This window comes from Plecotus auritus (genome assembly GCF_963455305.1).
Source record: "Plecotus auritus genome assembly, chromosome: 8".
Lineage (NCBI taxonomy): Eukaryota > Metazoa > Chordata > Mammalia > Chiroptera > Vespertilionidae > Plecotus > Plecotus auritus.
Genome location: NC_137782.1, coordinates 25,706,782 through 25,723,423, shown reverse-complemented (window position 1 = coordinate 25,723,423; position 16,642 = coordinate 25,706,782). Strand labels below are relative to the sequence as shown.

The 16,642-nt window shown below is 44.5% G+C and overlaps 1 protein-coding gene across 1 annotated transcript; it reads right to left on the bottom strand.

The window, feature by feature from the left end:
- Positions 1–388: 388 nt before the first annotated feature.
- On the bottom strand, positions 389–9,450 carry R3HDML (R3H domain containing like; the record flags this gene model as incomplete). Its single annotated transcript, XM_080684609.1, has 5 exons — positions 9,078–9,450; positions 6,401–6,519; positions 6,154–6,286; positions 4,942–5,057; positions 389–521 (listed from the first exon to the last, which is right to left on the bottom strand). Exons 1-5 carry the CDS (start codon positions 9,333–9,335, stop codon positions 389–391), a joined length of 759 nt encoding a protein of 252 aa, XP_080540735.1. The 5' UTR covers positions 9,336–9,450.
- Positions 9,451–16,642: the final 7,192 nt, after the last annotated feature.

Sequence of the window (16,642 nt, the reverse complement as noted above, 5' to 3'; positions counted from 1 at the left end):
AAGGTGGGTCTCAGGATTAAGGTTATTTAATAGATACCTTTTATTGGATGGCCAAAGACTTGTGAGTTTGAGGCCTGAGAGTCACAAAACTGCTGCCACTGTTCCTTCCAACCCAGGCTCTCTGAGAAGTGAGTCAATTAAAAACGCAGGCCTCCTTCCTGGAGGCCAGAGAAAAGAAAGATGCAGCTGACTAAAGAAGGAAGGCAAGGCAGTCGTTTTCTTCTGGCACATGCTAGACATTCAGAAAATGGAATCAGGAAGAAAAATTCAGATCAGTGGAGGGAGTCCAATTCATGTCTTTAAAAAATTTTTTTTCCTTGACCCATCTTTAGGGAGGGACCCTTAGAGGGTCCAGCCCACTGAAGGCCCACCAGAGCACAGGGAAAATTTAGAACCACAGGAGCCGGTTGGATTTGAGCCCAGAGAAGCACATATTGCTACTGCAGCTGCCTTGGTAACTGGGGGGGCAGGCAGAACATGGCCTCCCCATCTTGTATGGAGCCTCGCCGATCCAGTTGCCCCTGGAAGAGAAAAGGTCCCAGGGAGATGGGGTCAAGAGATACAAGAGAGCTGTGTGAACAACCTTCACACAGGTTTCCAAATCTCAGCACCACCACTGGCTGGCTGTGTGACCTTGGGCAAGTCACATCTGCAAGCCTCACTTTCTTCATCTGTACAACCAAGAGAAGACTTCCTGCTGTGAATGGGATGCCGTGAAGATGAAATAATGTAGCCACATGTGCATGCACCTAGCACCATGCCTGGCAAATAGGTGACTCTCCAGTAAGTGTTGGTTTTCTTATTCTTTCCACCACTCCTTACCCCAACTCAGGCAGATCTAAGTTCTGGGCCTGGGCCTGGATTCTGCCACCTGTCAACTGGTGACTATTAGAATAAACCATCTCATTTCTTGAGATTGTATTTTGTCCTTTGAATAAAATAAATAAATGAAATGGTATCTGTAAAAATTATGTGAAGACACTTTGTAACTTGTAAGAGTTCTGTGCAGCCCAGCCGGTGTGGCTTAGTAGTTGAGCATCGACCTATGAACTAAGAGGTCACAGTTCGATTCCTGGTAGGGCACATGTCCGGGTTGCAGGCTCGATCCCCAGTAGGGGGGCAGGGGAGGCAGCCAATCAATGATTCTTTCTCATCATTGATGTTTCTATCTCTCTCTCTCCCTTTCCCTTCTCTCACTGAAATCAATAAAAACATTTTTTTTTTTTTAAAAAAAAGCCCTCCTTTGCTCAAATAATGGGATGATGAGTGTGATTCAGTCATGGGGGATGTGCCCATGAAGTCTGCTCATGGCCACTGATGGACATTTATTTCTTCCATGGCCTTATCCCAAATCTATCCTAACTGCTCCTGAGTTAATCCTTTCTTTTTTTTCTTCTTTTTTTTTTTTTTTAGTAATTTGTTTCCTTACTTTTTTTTTTTTAAATATATTTTATTGATTTTATACAGAGAGGAAGGGAAAGGGATAGAGAGTCAGAAACATCGATGAGAGAGAAACATCGATCAGCTGCCTCCTGCACACCCCTTACTGGGGTTGTGCCCGCAACCAAGGTACGTGCCCTTGACCGGAATCGAACCCGGGACCTTTCAGTCCGCAAGCCGACGCTCTATCCACTGAGCCAAACCGGTTTTGGCCTGAGTTAATCCTTTCAACTGACTGACCATGGCCTTTAAGAGGAAGGGGAATAAGGAGCCATTGCTTAATGGTTACAGACTTTCTCTTTGGGGTGAATAAAGTTTTGGAAATAGTGATTGTACAACATTGGGAATGTAATTAATGCCACTGAACTGTACACTTAAAATGGTTAAAATAGCAAGTTTTATGTTATATATATATTTTACGACAGTTTCTACAAATTAATAATGTAATCCCCTGGCCAGTATGGCTCAGTTGGTTGAGTGTCAGCCATGCACCAAAAGGTCACCAGTTTGATTCCAAGTCAGAGCACATGCCCAGGTTTCCAGTTTGATATCCCAGTCAGAGTGCATATAGGAAACAACTGATTGATGTTTCTCTCTCACATGGATGTTTCTCTCTCCCTCTCCCTTCATCTCTAACATCAATAAAAAATATTTAAAATTAAAATTTTAAAATATATTTTAAAAAATTAATAATATACCAAAATCCACTGAATTTTTACACTTCAAATGGGTGAGTTGTATCCTATGTGAATTATACATTATATGTATATAATGTATAATTATATATAAATATATATATTAGTTTAAATAAAAGGAACATCGCATACCACCTTTGCCTGTTTAAGAACTTTCAGTGGTTTCCCATTGTCTATGCAGTGATTGGCAATTTTTTTTTTGAAAGGGCCAGAGAGTAAATATTTTAGGCTTTGTGGACCAGATGTGTCTACCACATGAAAGCAGCCATAGATAATATTTAAATGAATGCCTTCTCTGTGTTTCAATAAAACTTTATTTACAAAAACAGGCAGCATGCCCTGGCCAGTGTTGCTCAGTTGGTTGAGCATCCTCCCATGTACCATAAAGGTCAGCCGGTTTGATTCCTAGTCAGGGCACATACCCCAGTTGGGCTTGATACACAGTAGGGGGCATGCAGGAGGCAGCTGATTGGTGTTTCTCTCTCACATAGATGTTTTTCTCTCCCTCCCTCTCCCTTTCTCTCTCTCTAAAATCAATAAAAACATATTTTTAAAAAAATAGGCAGCAGGCCAGATTTTGGTTGTAGCCCGTAGTTGGCCAACTCCTGGCATACAGAACCACATCACCTGTTTTGGTCAGGCATTCTAGACTGCTCTAGCAGCACGTGGTCCAGCTAACACACCTCATCTTCCCACAACTCCCTTCTCCATCCCAGCCTACAGATTTCTCTTTTTCTCTCTCTTTCTCCTCTCAAGGCTTAAAATCATTTCCCCAGCTCTTTCTTGCTTGTGGCTGACTAATAAGGTCACTATTGTGCTATAGTGTTAATTATTTTTGCAAATCCTAGTGCCTTATTTTCTTACACTTCAAATGAACACTCTGGGCAGAAATAAAATCCTTTTTTCTCCAAAAGTGATTATTGAATGACTATGAGTAAAGTCAGCCAAAGTGCTTAGAAGAGAATTCACTTCTGGTTTCATATGGAACTTTCATTCATTCATTCATTCATTCATTCACTCACTCACACTTCCAGAGCATCTATTGGGCATCAGGATTTGTGCCAGATGCTGTAGTACACAGTTTTCAAAAGGTCTCTTGGAAGCTTAGGGGCAGGGAGAGTAGGTGATGGAGACACCAAGGGTGATGGAATCAGAATAGTTCTTTTTTTTTTTTTTTTTTAAATTTAACCACTTGGAAAAAATGTCCTACTGCTTAAAACAAAACAAAACACACACACACAAAGGGTTGACATCACTGTAGTGGAAGGATATTGAAATGAGTAAGATCTATTTCCTGCCTTTAAAGAGTTTATAACCTAGTCATAATCATGGGCATCATTCATTCACCATGTACTATGGGCAACAATGTACTATGATTCTCTGAGAGCCAGATAATATTAGCTCTGTTTAAAAAAAAAAGAGACTGTAGAGATCAAATGCCTTAGCCAAAGTCCTCACTGTGTACATGGTAGAGCTGGGAATCAAACACAGGTCTGGTAATGACAATAAGAACCAATGTGTATTCTGAATTTCTTAGGAGCCTGGGGCGGTTTCTGGGTCAGTTTACCTATAAATAGAATATGCATCCATTTTGCAGATGAAGAAACAGTCATAGAGAAGTTAAGTTAAACTACAATTGGAACCCTGACAGTTTTAATTCCAGGGTCTAAAAATCTTAACAACTACGTTATTAATACTCAATGCTGCAAAAATTTGACATATCAGCAAGCAAATTGAAGAGTTCCATAAGGTGTATGTATTGGAATTTGGTTGTGTTTTTCCTTGTCTAATAAAGCTACTATATGACACGCTGTCAATAGCAAATAAATAGCTAGAGAATTTATGTTCAGGCTACCAATGACTTCCAGAACATCAGGATAGTAGAATAGAGCCAACATGGGACTTGAAATCAACAGGCTTGTGCTTCAAATAGCTCTGCTACTTAATGGCTTTGCAACTTCTGGTAACTTCTCTGATCCTCAATCTCTTAACCTGTAAGTAGGGAAATATTTTCCCAGTGTCCTCCCCTTTTTCCTTCCTTTCTTCTTTCTCTTTCATCTCTTCAATGAGATAATAAGGTGAAAGTATTTTGTAAATGATCAAGGGCTACGTGAGAGTAAAAGTTGGTTATCATTATATAATTTTGTAATTCCAAATATCGTGTTTACTTAGAATTTGTTCTGTTTCTGTCTCTATAAGAATCTGTAATGTTTGCAAGTTTGTATATGACACATTGGAAAGAAACTTCCATTTCCCTTTCTCCATATTCCATGGTATGAAGACCACTTGTGTCTTCTCTCCCACCACGCTGATTGGAAAGTCTGATTAGCTGAACATGCTCATTCGAATTCTCCTTCCTTTCCTTTGGGGCCTGCCTGCCTGCAGGGTGCATGTGTTTTTGTTTGCTTTATTTCATGCGTAAGCTTAGCGGGGCTGGCACTGCCCTTGTAGGAAGAGGCCTGTGGTTGCCCAGTGCTGTCTGTCAATGGGTGTGCAGGTCTAATTCAACAGTGAGATATCTGCAAGCCCACTTAGCTGGCAGATCTCAACCATGTTCTCCACTATTGACTTCATCGGTGTCACTGCCTGTCCACCTGCCTCAGTCCTCTATCTTCCAATAAATTCTGAAACTTGGGTAAAGCAAAAGGATTATTAACGGACTCTAAACCTACCCAAATGTATGGCATTGAGGTTACGTAGAATGGAGGAAGGCAGGTGTGTGTTCCTTTTCTTTGAATTCTGCCTACGCCACCTCAGGATCCACCTTCCTGCCCCAGAGCCCCCTCTGTCCCAACACTGTACTTACTTAATAGCGTAATTGCAGACCAAGTACACTGCCTGGTGCCAAGTGCTGCCCCAGACACTGATGCTGCCACAGGTGTGGATGGCACAGCCCAGTCGGTTGGAGGATGCCCACACCATCTGAGGAAGGACACAGACAAGGGATGCTGAGAAGGATACAGGGGGGCCCAGGTTCCTTGGGGCTGGGAGGCTCCTGGACTTGCTTCAGGGTGGGTGCATTGTGAGGTCTGCCTATTCCAAGGTGAGGGGGATGGAAGCATTTTGTACTATAATGTTTCTCAACCTTTTTTTTTTTTTTTTTTTTTTACTACAGCCAACAGTAAGAAGTAAATTTTATATTGTTACCATGTGCCCACCCCCTCACACACATAATTGGAAAAGAATGTATGAATCAATATTTAATCTTGTATGTGAAATATGCTAATATTTTCTGTACTGTTCTATTAGGTTTTTTCTTTTTCTTTTCTTTTTTCCTAATGATCACTGTTTGAAAATTGTTGTGCTGGAGTTTAAAATACAAACTTTGGAGTTAAATAGCCTTGGATCAGAATCTCACTATCACTAGCTGAGTGACTTTGACCAAGTAACTTAACCACTCTGTGCCTCAGTTTCTAAGATGGAGGTAATAATATTTCATGGTATGTCAGGAAGGGCATTTGGCTTTGGCCTTACATTTCCAAGAGGGTCTCGAATTTAGAATTTTGCCATTAACTCCACATGAGTCATAGAGAGACCAAGAGGACCGAAAGAAGATATTTGACATGCAATTAGAAGTTCCTGTTTTATTTCCTGCAATATCATATTGCATTGTATTTTTATGTGTGATAAGTGTTAACATATTCAATATTAATACTCAAAATATACCATGATTTTTATAACCTTATTTAGGTCTTTCTTTCTTTCTTTTTTAAGATAGTGGGAGCCTTAGAAAACAGAAAATACTAGAAAATATTTGGACCTATTGAATTCAAAAGCATTCTTGATCTTGTCAGACCATACATCTTCATTTTGAGGTCAAACAATCTGGTCAGCACACCTAAGACCCTCAAAACCAGATCCAGTTCATCTCAATTCAGCTTTCCAGGAACATGCTTATTATGTAAGAGGAAGTCCACAGGGGGCTCTGTTTTAGTTGTAGTTTCTGTTCCATCACGTTTTTCTTCTAAGGGACCAGGATTTGTTTTCCCATCAGCCCTTAGTCCCGACAAAGGGGTACCTGAGTGTAGTGGGAGCACACAGGGCCACTGCAGCGCCAGGGGCAGTGTGGGTTGCAATCTTTTGGGGCTGGAAACAAGTAATGCCGCTTCTCCTCAGACCAAGACTTCACGAGATCCACCACCGAGCGGTACCTGGGGAGGCAGAGAAGATAGAAGACATGGTGGGGGGCGGGGAGTCACTCTGCCATCAACCTGCTCGTCACCTTGTTGAATGACTAAGTGAAGGAAGGCCAGAGGGTCACTTACCGGCCAGAATGGATGGCGAGGTTCTGGCCCACGTATCTCATCAGCTGTGAGGGCCCGTGGGCCCAGATGCACTGGGTGGCCCAGGCCTCAGCAGACCTGGCCAGCCGCTCGTCCCAGATCTGGGGAAAGAAAGGCCATGCAGTTCCCCAGGGAACCACCACCATCATCACAGCAGTGTCCAGACTTCACATTTTCCTGGTACCATGACTCCCCTGGCCCTTGGAACCCTGCAATAATCCACTTGACAGATTAGAAAACTGAGCTCAGAGAAGGCCCATGACTTCAAAGTCAACAGCAAATCCACATAGGAACTGACATGCACACCCAGGTTAGTCTGGTGCCCTTTCTCCTCACTGGACTTCAAGGTTGGGGCTTTCTGTTGTGAGTGGGGCTCCAGGGTATTGGTCCAGGCATTCTCAGCTGTTAGAAGTGGCTGAGCCCAGAGTAATGGGAAGAGAACTAATTTTTTATTTCATTTATTATGTTTTTAAAATGTATTTATTTTAACTTTAAAAATACTTAATTCAAAAGATTTTTTGGAATAATAAAAACATGCACAAGTTTAATATGGAAGATATGCAAATGAGGAAAAGTAGAAAGTCTCTCCCCTCTATTCTACACTTATCCCTCCATCCACTGTGCCCCCTAGAGGCAACTGTTGCTGTGAGTTCCCTGTGTCTCCTTCCAGAAATATTCTAGATCTGTACAAGCATACATGATTACATATATAATTATACCAGCTACATATATATGTCTTTCTTGACAAATGGCAGCATGCTACACATTCTATTCAGTACCTTATTCTTTTCACTTAATAACTTGATTATTCCACATCTGTACATAGAGAACACCCTCTCATCCATCATAAAAGCTTGATCATTTTGCAATGTATGAATGTTCCAAGTTTTATAACCTGTAAAGTCATCACTTAAAAAAATACTAGTTCCCTTCCAGCTCTGACTTCCTGGGGTTCTTTGAGAAGTCATTTGTTCCTTCAGCAGATATTGCACAGTATTTCTAGGCACCACGGACTCACAGTCTAGCAAGGAAATGAGATGTGAAACAATCATTACAATCCTGGAAGGTGTGAGAATGTGAAACGGGCTGGGACTTGCTTGGGGCTGTGGGAGAGAAAAGGCTCCTTGAGCAAGGATATCTGTCCTGTGGGCAGAAGCCAGCTAGTGGAGAAGAAATGGGGCACCAGCTCATTGTCTCCTGGGAAAGCAGAGAAATGTTTCCTTCATTCTACAAAGAGGTAAACCGAGGGAAGGCAGAGAAGATGCAAGACATGAGGTGGAGGAAGGAAAATCGCTCTGCTACCAACCTGCTCGGTGACTTTATTGAATGACTGAGTGAAGGAAGGGCAGAGGGTCACTCAAACCCACACTCACCAACCCTCCCCGAGTCCCTGGTGAGACATCTCTCTCTGCTCTATACTGCATGCCATATTACGTGAACACCTGCTGAAGTGAGTGCCTTGCACACACAACTGGTGCTCAATAAATGTGTCATTTGTTTGAAAATGGAGTGCCTTTTATGTGCCAGTTGATGTGTTAATAAATGAATGAGTCAGTCAATGGACAAATAAATGTTCTCCCCCTCTAGCTGCCTGCCGTTTCTGCTTCTGTCCCCACCCCTCCCCACACCTTATCACTACCTGTCATTATATTCTATATATATTTTGTTGATGTTTGTTTTCTATCATCCTCACTAAAATGTAAGTTCCAGGAGGGAAGGGCGTTTGTCCATTCTGTTCTGGGTAGTGTCCATGAGGCTAGCGTGGTGCCTGGCTCCAAACAGGCACTAATAAGTACTAGTAAGTGCATGGACTGTTACGAAAGAATTTGCAGGCTGTTGTGCAGCAAGTCAGGGGGTGGGACTGGCAATCTCTTTCCCTAAAGAAATCTGTGGCTGGGCTGGAAGCTTATGTCTCCAGACTGGTTTGGGACAATGGTCCCAGAGGAGGGGCTGTGATAAAGAGAAAAGTTTCCTCCTTCACTCTGGGAAGCTGGGGTAAGAGCCAGCAGCCCTGTCTCTTTGAGAGCAGACATCCAAGCTTCCTCTCATGGTGAGCTGCTGGTTTTTCTCAGCTGGAGACCCCCAGGTACCAGTCCCCACAGCTCCAAACTCTACCTTCACAGGCTTGTTGAGGATGCTCTGGGGATGTCCATCGCACCCCTGGGGCAAAGAGACAATAGCATGGAAAGCTCCAGCCACCACCCTCTGCAGGTCCCCAGTGGGGAGCCAAAATTCTTGGGCAGGCTATTGTGTTGGCTAGGACAATGGCCTTTTGCAGCAAGCACATTTGGTTTGAAATCCCAGCTGGGTGACCTTGGGCAAATTAATTCTCTGCATCTCAATTTCTTTATTTAGAAAATGAAGATGACAGTTCCTACCTTTAAGGAAGAGTATCCACAGGGTTATGTGAAGCGCCTGGCGCACAGTAGGTGCTCCATAAATAACAGTCCTCTGCTCCTGACTCCCCAGAGGCCCTGTGTAATCACCTTTGTGCCCTCATCCATAAAACAGGCAGACTAAGTCCTGCCCTTTCCACATGGTCCAGACACCCAGATACTGGCTTGTGGGGCCAGGTTGGTGGATGGTCCAGCCCTTCCAGGGCAGGTTGAGACGAGTGGTGTTTGCTGGAAGGGGGACTGGGGAGAGCACAGGGACTCACCATATACTCCATGTTGGCAGCTGATGGGTGCACGCTGGCCCTGATGTGGTTGTGATAATCCAGTAAGGCACTCATGTCCCGGGCAGAGATGTGGCGCTTCCGCCGGTAGTGGGGCACCCCCAGGCCACTCAGGGAGTGCACTGCTGTGCCCTTGGTCCAAGCCAGCACTAGGGTGGCATTGGGCATCAAGGTGTTCACTGTCTGGCCTGCCCAGAAGAACAGGACTGCCAGGCCCACAGTGCTGGGCAGCGGGGGCATAGCTGGCTGAAGGGGTCACACGTCTGCCTTGTGCAGTCAGAGCTGGCTGCCTGGAGGGGGTGGGTATAAGGGCACCAAACCCTGAGTGTTCTCCAGCATTGCCATCCCAGAGGATGCTAACCCTGGGAACTTGGTGAAGACCTGCTGACTCAGCTCTGGCCCAACACCCTGTCCTTCCCACCCCCGCAGACTGAGTGGATTGGGCAATAGGAAGAAATGCCCAGACAGTAGCTAACCTAGATCAGGACTTGGGGTGAGATGGTGCCACCACTTCAAAGCCATGGCTCCATCCCACCAGCCCAGAAGAAAGATCTGCCCTCCCCATCCTAGCCGCCTTCTTCACCCATCCTGCTTAAAGTAGGCTCCTTCAAAGCCCTCAGAGGGGCAGGGCCAACCTTCCCCAAAGCTTAGTGAGGGCTCTCTTGTCTCTGAGCTGCTGCACTTTCAGCAGTGAGGGCAAGACACAGAAAGAAGCAGATGTGGATAATGAAAGAGGCAGAGAGAAAGAAAAACAAGAAACAGAAAAGAAATGAGCAAGACCAAAAAAGAGACAGAGAAACTGAATGAAAGATATAGAAAGGTAGAAAGGTACAAGACAGAATGAGAGATAATGATAGGAGGAAAAAGAAAGAACCTGGGGGTGGGGTGGGGAGTGGGGGAGAAAGAAAGAAAGAAAGGTAAGAGAGAGAAAGGGAAAAAAGACCAGAGAAGAGGGAGAGTGAAATAGACTTGAGAAGAGAGCTAGAGAGAGGCGTGCAAGAGACCATGCAGCAGGAGCTCCTACCCAGGACAGGCGGCTCAGGTGAGTGGCAGAGGCGTCCGAAGAGGAGGCAGGGGACTTCTGCAGACACCCTGGCCCGCCTGGCAGCACAGCGACTTTAAAGGTCCCCTGGGAGCTGATGGCATCTGACGCGCCCTGTCCCACAGCCCCCTCCCCTTCCAGCCAGGCCAGACTTGAATAGGAGGCCCCGCCCACTGCCCATTTGCTGGCTTTCCTCTCCAGCCTCTGCTGTTCCCACTTCCATCTGGAGTGTGCAGGGCTGGGGCTAGGCTGCTGGTCAGGGCAGGGGTGTGGCAATGGCAGGGATTCCAGGAGGAAATATCAACCCCCTTGGGAGACCAGAGGCTTCTCTCTGCCTTCCAGACCCCAACATATTAAGGCCACCTTGCATCCAGCGTATTTTCTCACTGTTTTCCCTACATAGCTCACTGGCCTCAGAGCAGGCTGCTAACATGGCCCGTCTCATGAGCACCTACTATGCACCAGGCCTGGACTGAGTGCTTCATATACAAGCTCAGCCAACTCTCAGAAGCATACATTATAGCTCTCCATTTTACAGATAGAGAAACCAAGTCCCATAGAGGTGAAGGAACAAAAGTCAAGCCAGCCTATTTGCAACAATGCAAGGATTCAAGTCCAAGTCTGACAGCAGGGCCCTGTGTGTATGTAAAAAGGACGCCATCTTTTGTACAGATGCATAGGAATAAAGCCTAGGGCCATATTCAATGCGATGCTGCTCATAGCACCCCTTAGCCTCATTAGTTAAACATTCAAATCCCTAACTTGGTGTCCTTGGGCAGGTTATTCAACCATTTTGTGTCTCAGCTGTCATAATGGGACCCACCTAGAGCACTGCTGCAAGGACTAGACAAGTTAACATCTGTGGAGCACTCGGACAGGTCCTGGCACATGGTGTGTGTGTGTGTGTGTGTGTGTGTGTGTGTGTGTGTGTGTGTGGTCAAAGCCCCTTTGCTGTTGTCCTTCTGAGTTAAGAAAGTTTAATTTCCTCCTCTCTGATTAATTGTATTCTCCATGAATAATACACAATACTTTTGTTATGAGAGGGGGATAGACTTACAGAAAGAGGTTACATAAAAAAATTTTTGAAGTATTTGTGAGTCTTCAGCCTCCTCCTCCAGTGACCTCTGAGAATCCCCAGGCAGAACCAGGTGGTGATGCAGGGCTGGAAGCTGGGACTGGACTGCCCAAGCGGGGTCCTCCCCAGATACACGGGATTCTCACTCTAGGCAGCCACCCAGCTCCAGCCTCCATGGCCCAGACAGTGCCTGCTGCCACACACCTTCCTTCTGGAGCAGCTTCCCCCAGCCCAGGCTGAATGCTGGGGAAGGTGGGGCAGGCAGAGCAGTGAGCGATGGGAGCTGCCAACACTGACCTCTGCAGAGAGAAAGCAAAACAAGAAACAGAAAAGAAATGAGCAAGACCACCCCCAGAAGGAGAAGAGAGACTGGTTCCAATCTAGCCCCATCTCTGGAGATATTCAGTATGCTGGGTATCCCAGGGCAAGTCCCTATCCTTCTCTGGGCCTCAGATGCCCCACTGGAGAAACTGGACTAGGGCTCTTCTGCCTACAGCAGCTGGGATCCGTGGTACACCAGGGGGAGCTCTGCAGCCCAAGGGAGGAGGACACAGCTCCTAGGTTGAACTGGGGTGAGGTGCTCTCTTTTCTAGAAGAACTAAGCCCTGGTCTGCCCACCTCCCTCCCAGCCCCCAGTCCCTATGCCCCAATAGGGCAAAGCACTGAAGGAGAATCTCAGGTCTTCATCAGCCCTGCAATTGGTGAGGCATTCAAGGCCTCCAACCTGCAAGCAATTGCCTGTACTTACCTCTGACCTGATCTCTCAATCCACCTCTTACACTCTCTGTACCCTCTAAGTCTTCCCTACCCTGCCTTTTTTCAGTTTTGATTTCAAATGAACCAAATTCCCTCTAGCCTCAGAGAGGGCACTTAGACCCCAGGAGTGTCAACAATTGTGCCCACTCTCTCAGAATGCTTAACATGAACGTCTCCCATGTAACTGGCACCTTCACTGGTTCAGAGCTTCACATCCATCTCTCACTGCTAAGTTTGAGGTAGTAACCCCACCCATTGTACAGATGAGGATACTGAGGCACACAGAGCCTCAGTGACTTGCCATAGGGCCTAGAGCTTGTTTTTGTGGTAACTGGGGTTCTGACAGTGAATATCCTCACACATTTATAGAATGCACACACATTCACTGTGCACACATCACACAAGCACATCCTCCTCCCACACATCAGACAGTCCATTCCACCAGCCCCTGAGATCCCTTCTATTGTGCACCCCTTCTACTGCGCACCCACCCTTTTCACATTTAATCATATCTGACACATATAAGCTGTGTGTATTTGCCCCTATCTCAGTGCCTAGCACTGTTTTAATCACTTTTGTGGATAAGCTTATTCAATCTTCAGAGCATCCCTATCCAGTCAGTACTACTGTCATTATATCCATTTGTATATACATGAGGAAACTGAGGCACAGAGAGGTGAGTCATTTATCTAGGGTCACACATCCAGTAGGTGGCTGAGGTGGGATAGGCACCTGGGCAGGCTGGTTACACTGTCTCTCCACAGAGACAGACATGGAAGAAGGTACGGCCCTGCAGTTCTGTCATGCATACAAAGTCGCCATCTCTTGTCCTGCATGTCCACACATCCACAGAAACCCAGAAATCACACTGGTGGCAAACACAGAGGGACACCCCTGGCTGCTCCCACAGGTGGAACCTTCTCTGTGTCCTCGCTGACTAAGGCAGGTTTCCAGGGGATAAAACTGTTAGAAGGTGGAGGCAGGAAATAATCAGGGGCAACCCAGATGAATGTCCTGGCTGGTCACTACCTTTAGGGTAGGAATACTTTCTCACCCTTGGAATTTTATCACCTTGGATTCAGCTCTTGCTCCATCCTCACCCATCCTAGAATTCTCTCTGGGTCTGGGTGAACAGAGGGGAAATTATTCTAGACAGCAGTAATGTTCAAGGCAGTATAAGTCAGTAGCTAACAGAAAGCCTAGGTCTATGACCCACTTAACCTTTCTGTGCCTCAGTTTACTCATCGATAAAACAGGGCTGCCTCAGGACACTGTTAAGAGGATTAAACTAGTTAGCACATCTGAAGACCCTTGACACAATGCTTGGCACAGAGAACGCAGCCAATAAATGTTACCTATAATAATAGCTAATAATAATAACAATAACAGTCAATATTTACTTAGCACATATTAGATGCCAGGCATTAAATGCTTTAGAGGCATGATCTCATTTAAGCTCATTTCATGGGTTAAGTATCAGGATCTTCTTTCTACAGAGGTGAAAGTAGAAACTCATAGAGATTAAGGAACTCACCCAAGTTCACACAGCTAGTCCCAGTGGAAACTGGGACCCAACGCTAGGTCTCTCTGATCCTTACCCTGCAACATTTGCTTCTGAGAAGACTGTGAAACAGGAGCCTGGTGCTTGAAAGAGGAGACTGAGAAAGCTGGAAGGGCCTTAGGAATCTTCTCAGTCACTCCTTCATTTGCCAGTTGAGGAAGGCGGTTAAGAGAGGTTACGTGACTTGACCAAGGTCACACGGCAAATGGCAGACTCAGTACTGCAACTCAGACTTACTTTATTCCAAATCAAAGTGGAGGAGGGAGGAAACTTGAGGGAGGAGAGCACATGTAGAAAAACAAAACAAAAGAAAACAAAACAAAAGAAAACAAAACAAAACACAGTGATGATCCAGACCTTTCAAAACTCTCCAGGTCAGCTCGACAGGTGTTGCTCGGTGGTTGAGCATTGATCCATGAACCAAAAGGTCACCAGTTCAATTTCCAGTCCAGGCCCATGCCTGGGTTGCAGGCTCAATCCCCAGTAGGGGCATGCAGGAGGCAGCCGATCAATGATTCTCTCTCATCATTGATGTTTCTATCTCTCTATTCCTCTCCCTTCCTCTCTCTCTAAAATCAATAAAAACATTTAAAAAACAACAACAAACCACCACTGCAGGTTCTTCCAAAAGATAAACTTTAAGAAAACAAACGGGATGAAAAAGGGGAGTCAGTGGACACTTAAAAAACACAACATTTTCCAAAGGTGTAAGAATAAATTCTACTATTTTAGAGATGGGTACTTGGGCAATAAAACTATAAAGAAACACAAAGAAATACTATACTAGGTGTACCGGTTAATAATGGGGATGTGTTTTCAATAGATGGATTTACACATATGTTGATATATATGCGATTTGATATGTATGCTATTTTGTTGTATTGACAACAAGCTTCAAAACTTCATATGTCAAATTTTCTGAAGGTGTTAACATCATAGATATTTTTACGCTTAAAAATGTAGAATTTTTTGCCAGAAAAAGAGCAAAACCAGGTGAAACCGTTAATACTGATTGCTACCGACAACAAATAATCAATTTGAACCACACTTTGATCATAAAACCACCAGAATGTGCCAGTAGACTTGGCAAAGTAATTTTGCTTCATGATAACGCACCATCACACACTTCAAAACCAGTTAAAGACACGTTAAAAGATCTTGCCTAGGAAGTATTAACACACCCACCGTATTCACCAGATCTTGCTCCTTCAGATTACCACTTGCTCCAATCAATGGCACACGCACTTTCTGAGCAGCACTTCAAAATGTACGAAGAAGTGGAAAATTGGGTCTCTGAATGGTCTGCCTCAAAACAAGAAAAGTTCTATGGAACGATATCCACAAATAACCTGAAAGATGGGGAAATGTGTAGTTAGTGAGGGATGTTACTTTGAATAAAGCACTTTTGATGTTTCTCTTGAAATTATCATGTTTTCTTTGATTACAAAATCTGCATTATTAACCGGTAAATGATCAATCCACATTATTAACCAGTATCCGCATTAACTGGTAAATGGTTTTAGAAGCTCATAATAACACACCTTCCTGATCCCACCAAATGCAGAGCAGTGTCTTCTTTCTGAAGTGATTTGGCCTTGCAGTTGATGTTGATGGTTGACCTGGATCAACCCATGATTTTGTGCATTTGGGATTCTCAAAATAAATCCACTTTTCATCGCCAGTTACAATTCGATGCAAAAAAGACTTTCTTTGGTGTCGTTGAAGCAACATTTTACTGATGACTTTTCAGTTTTCCATTTGTCTTTCGTTCAGTTGGTGTGGCACCCATTTTCCTTCCTTTAAAGTCTTTCCCATTGCTTGTAAATGATAGGAAATTGTTTGCTGAGCACTGTTTAATCTTTCTGCAAGTTGTTTTTGAGTTTGCCACGCATCTTCATCCAATAATGCTTGTAATTGTTGGTCTTCAAACTTTTTCAGTTAACCTGGACATTCTTTGTCTTTCACATCGAAATCATCACTTTTAAAGCATTTAAACCAGTGTTCACAAGTATCTTGAGATGGAGCATGTTCACCATAAGCTTCCCGAAGTATACAATAACATTCAGCAGCACTTTTCTTCAAAATAAATGAATTAAAACTTCCTGAAATGCTCTTTTTTTGGCACAAAATTTGACATTTTTAAGAGTAAAAATATCTATGATGTTAACACCGTCAGCAAATTTGACATATGAAGTTTTGAAGCTTGCTATCAATACAACAAAATAGCATATGTACCAAATCGCATATATATCAACATATGTGTAACTCCATCTATTGAAAAAAATCTGCATTATTAACCGGTACACCTAGTAAAAGTCTGGCTATGATGGGATGGGACATTTGAAAGGCTTCTATTTCATGATCTCACTGGTGGTTGCAAGTGGTTCACCTCGTTAGGTTCTACATTTATTTTATGTGACTTTCTGTATTTGTGTTTTATCTTACCATAAAAAGGATTTTAAAAAATAACAGCTGTAGTAATTTATATGGTGACACCTTCCATCTGTTTACGTACCTTCTTTTTAAAGGTTGAGGACATGGAGGTTCAAAGAGGGAGGCAACTTGCCCACAGTCACACAGCAAATAAGTCTGGGAGCCAGAACTCGACCCCCGTGGCTTGGTGTGTCTCCGCAGCACAGCGGTGTTTGTTCCTGACCCAGCAAACAGGACTGGAGAGGTCCCACAACAGGCTCAGAGAAACCAGCTTCTCAGAAGATAAAATACACCCAGAAGCACCTCTGGGTGCCCAGGTCTGCCTGCTGCTCTCTCTCTACCCAATTAACAGCCACTTCTTTGGCAGGGTACCTAGTGGATGGTTGAATGGTCTAGTCACTAGACCAGCCTTGGGCAAACTATGGCCCGTGGGCTGGATCTGGCTGTTCTATCCGGTTCTCTTTCTCTCCCCTCCACTCCTTTACTTTGAATTTATATTAGTTCACACAAACACTCCATCCATGCTTTTGTTCCGGCCCTCCGGTCCAGTTTAAGAACCCACTGTGGCCCTCGAGTCAAAAAGTTTGTCCACCCCTGCATTAGACTCTAGTGGACAAGAACCAGAGCTGTGGAGTCAGAGAGGATCCTGGCTCTCAGTGAACCAGGGCAAGTCATAAGCC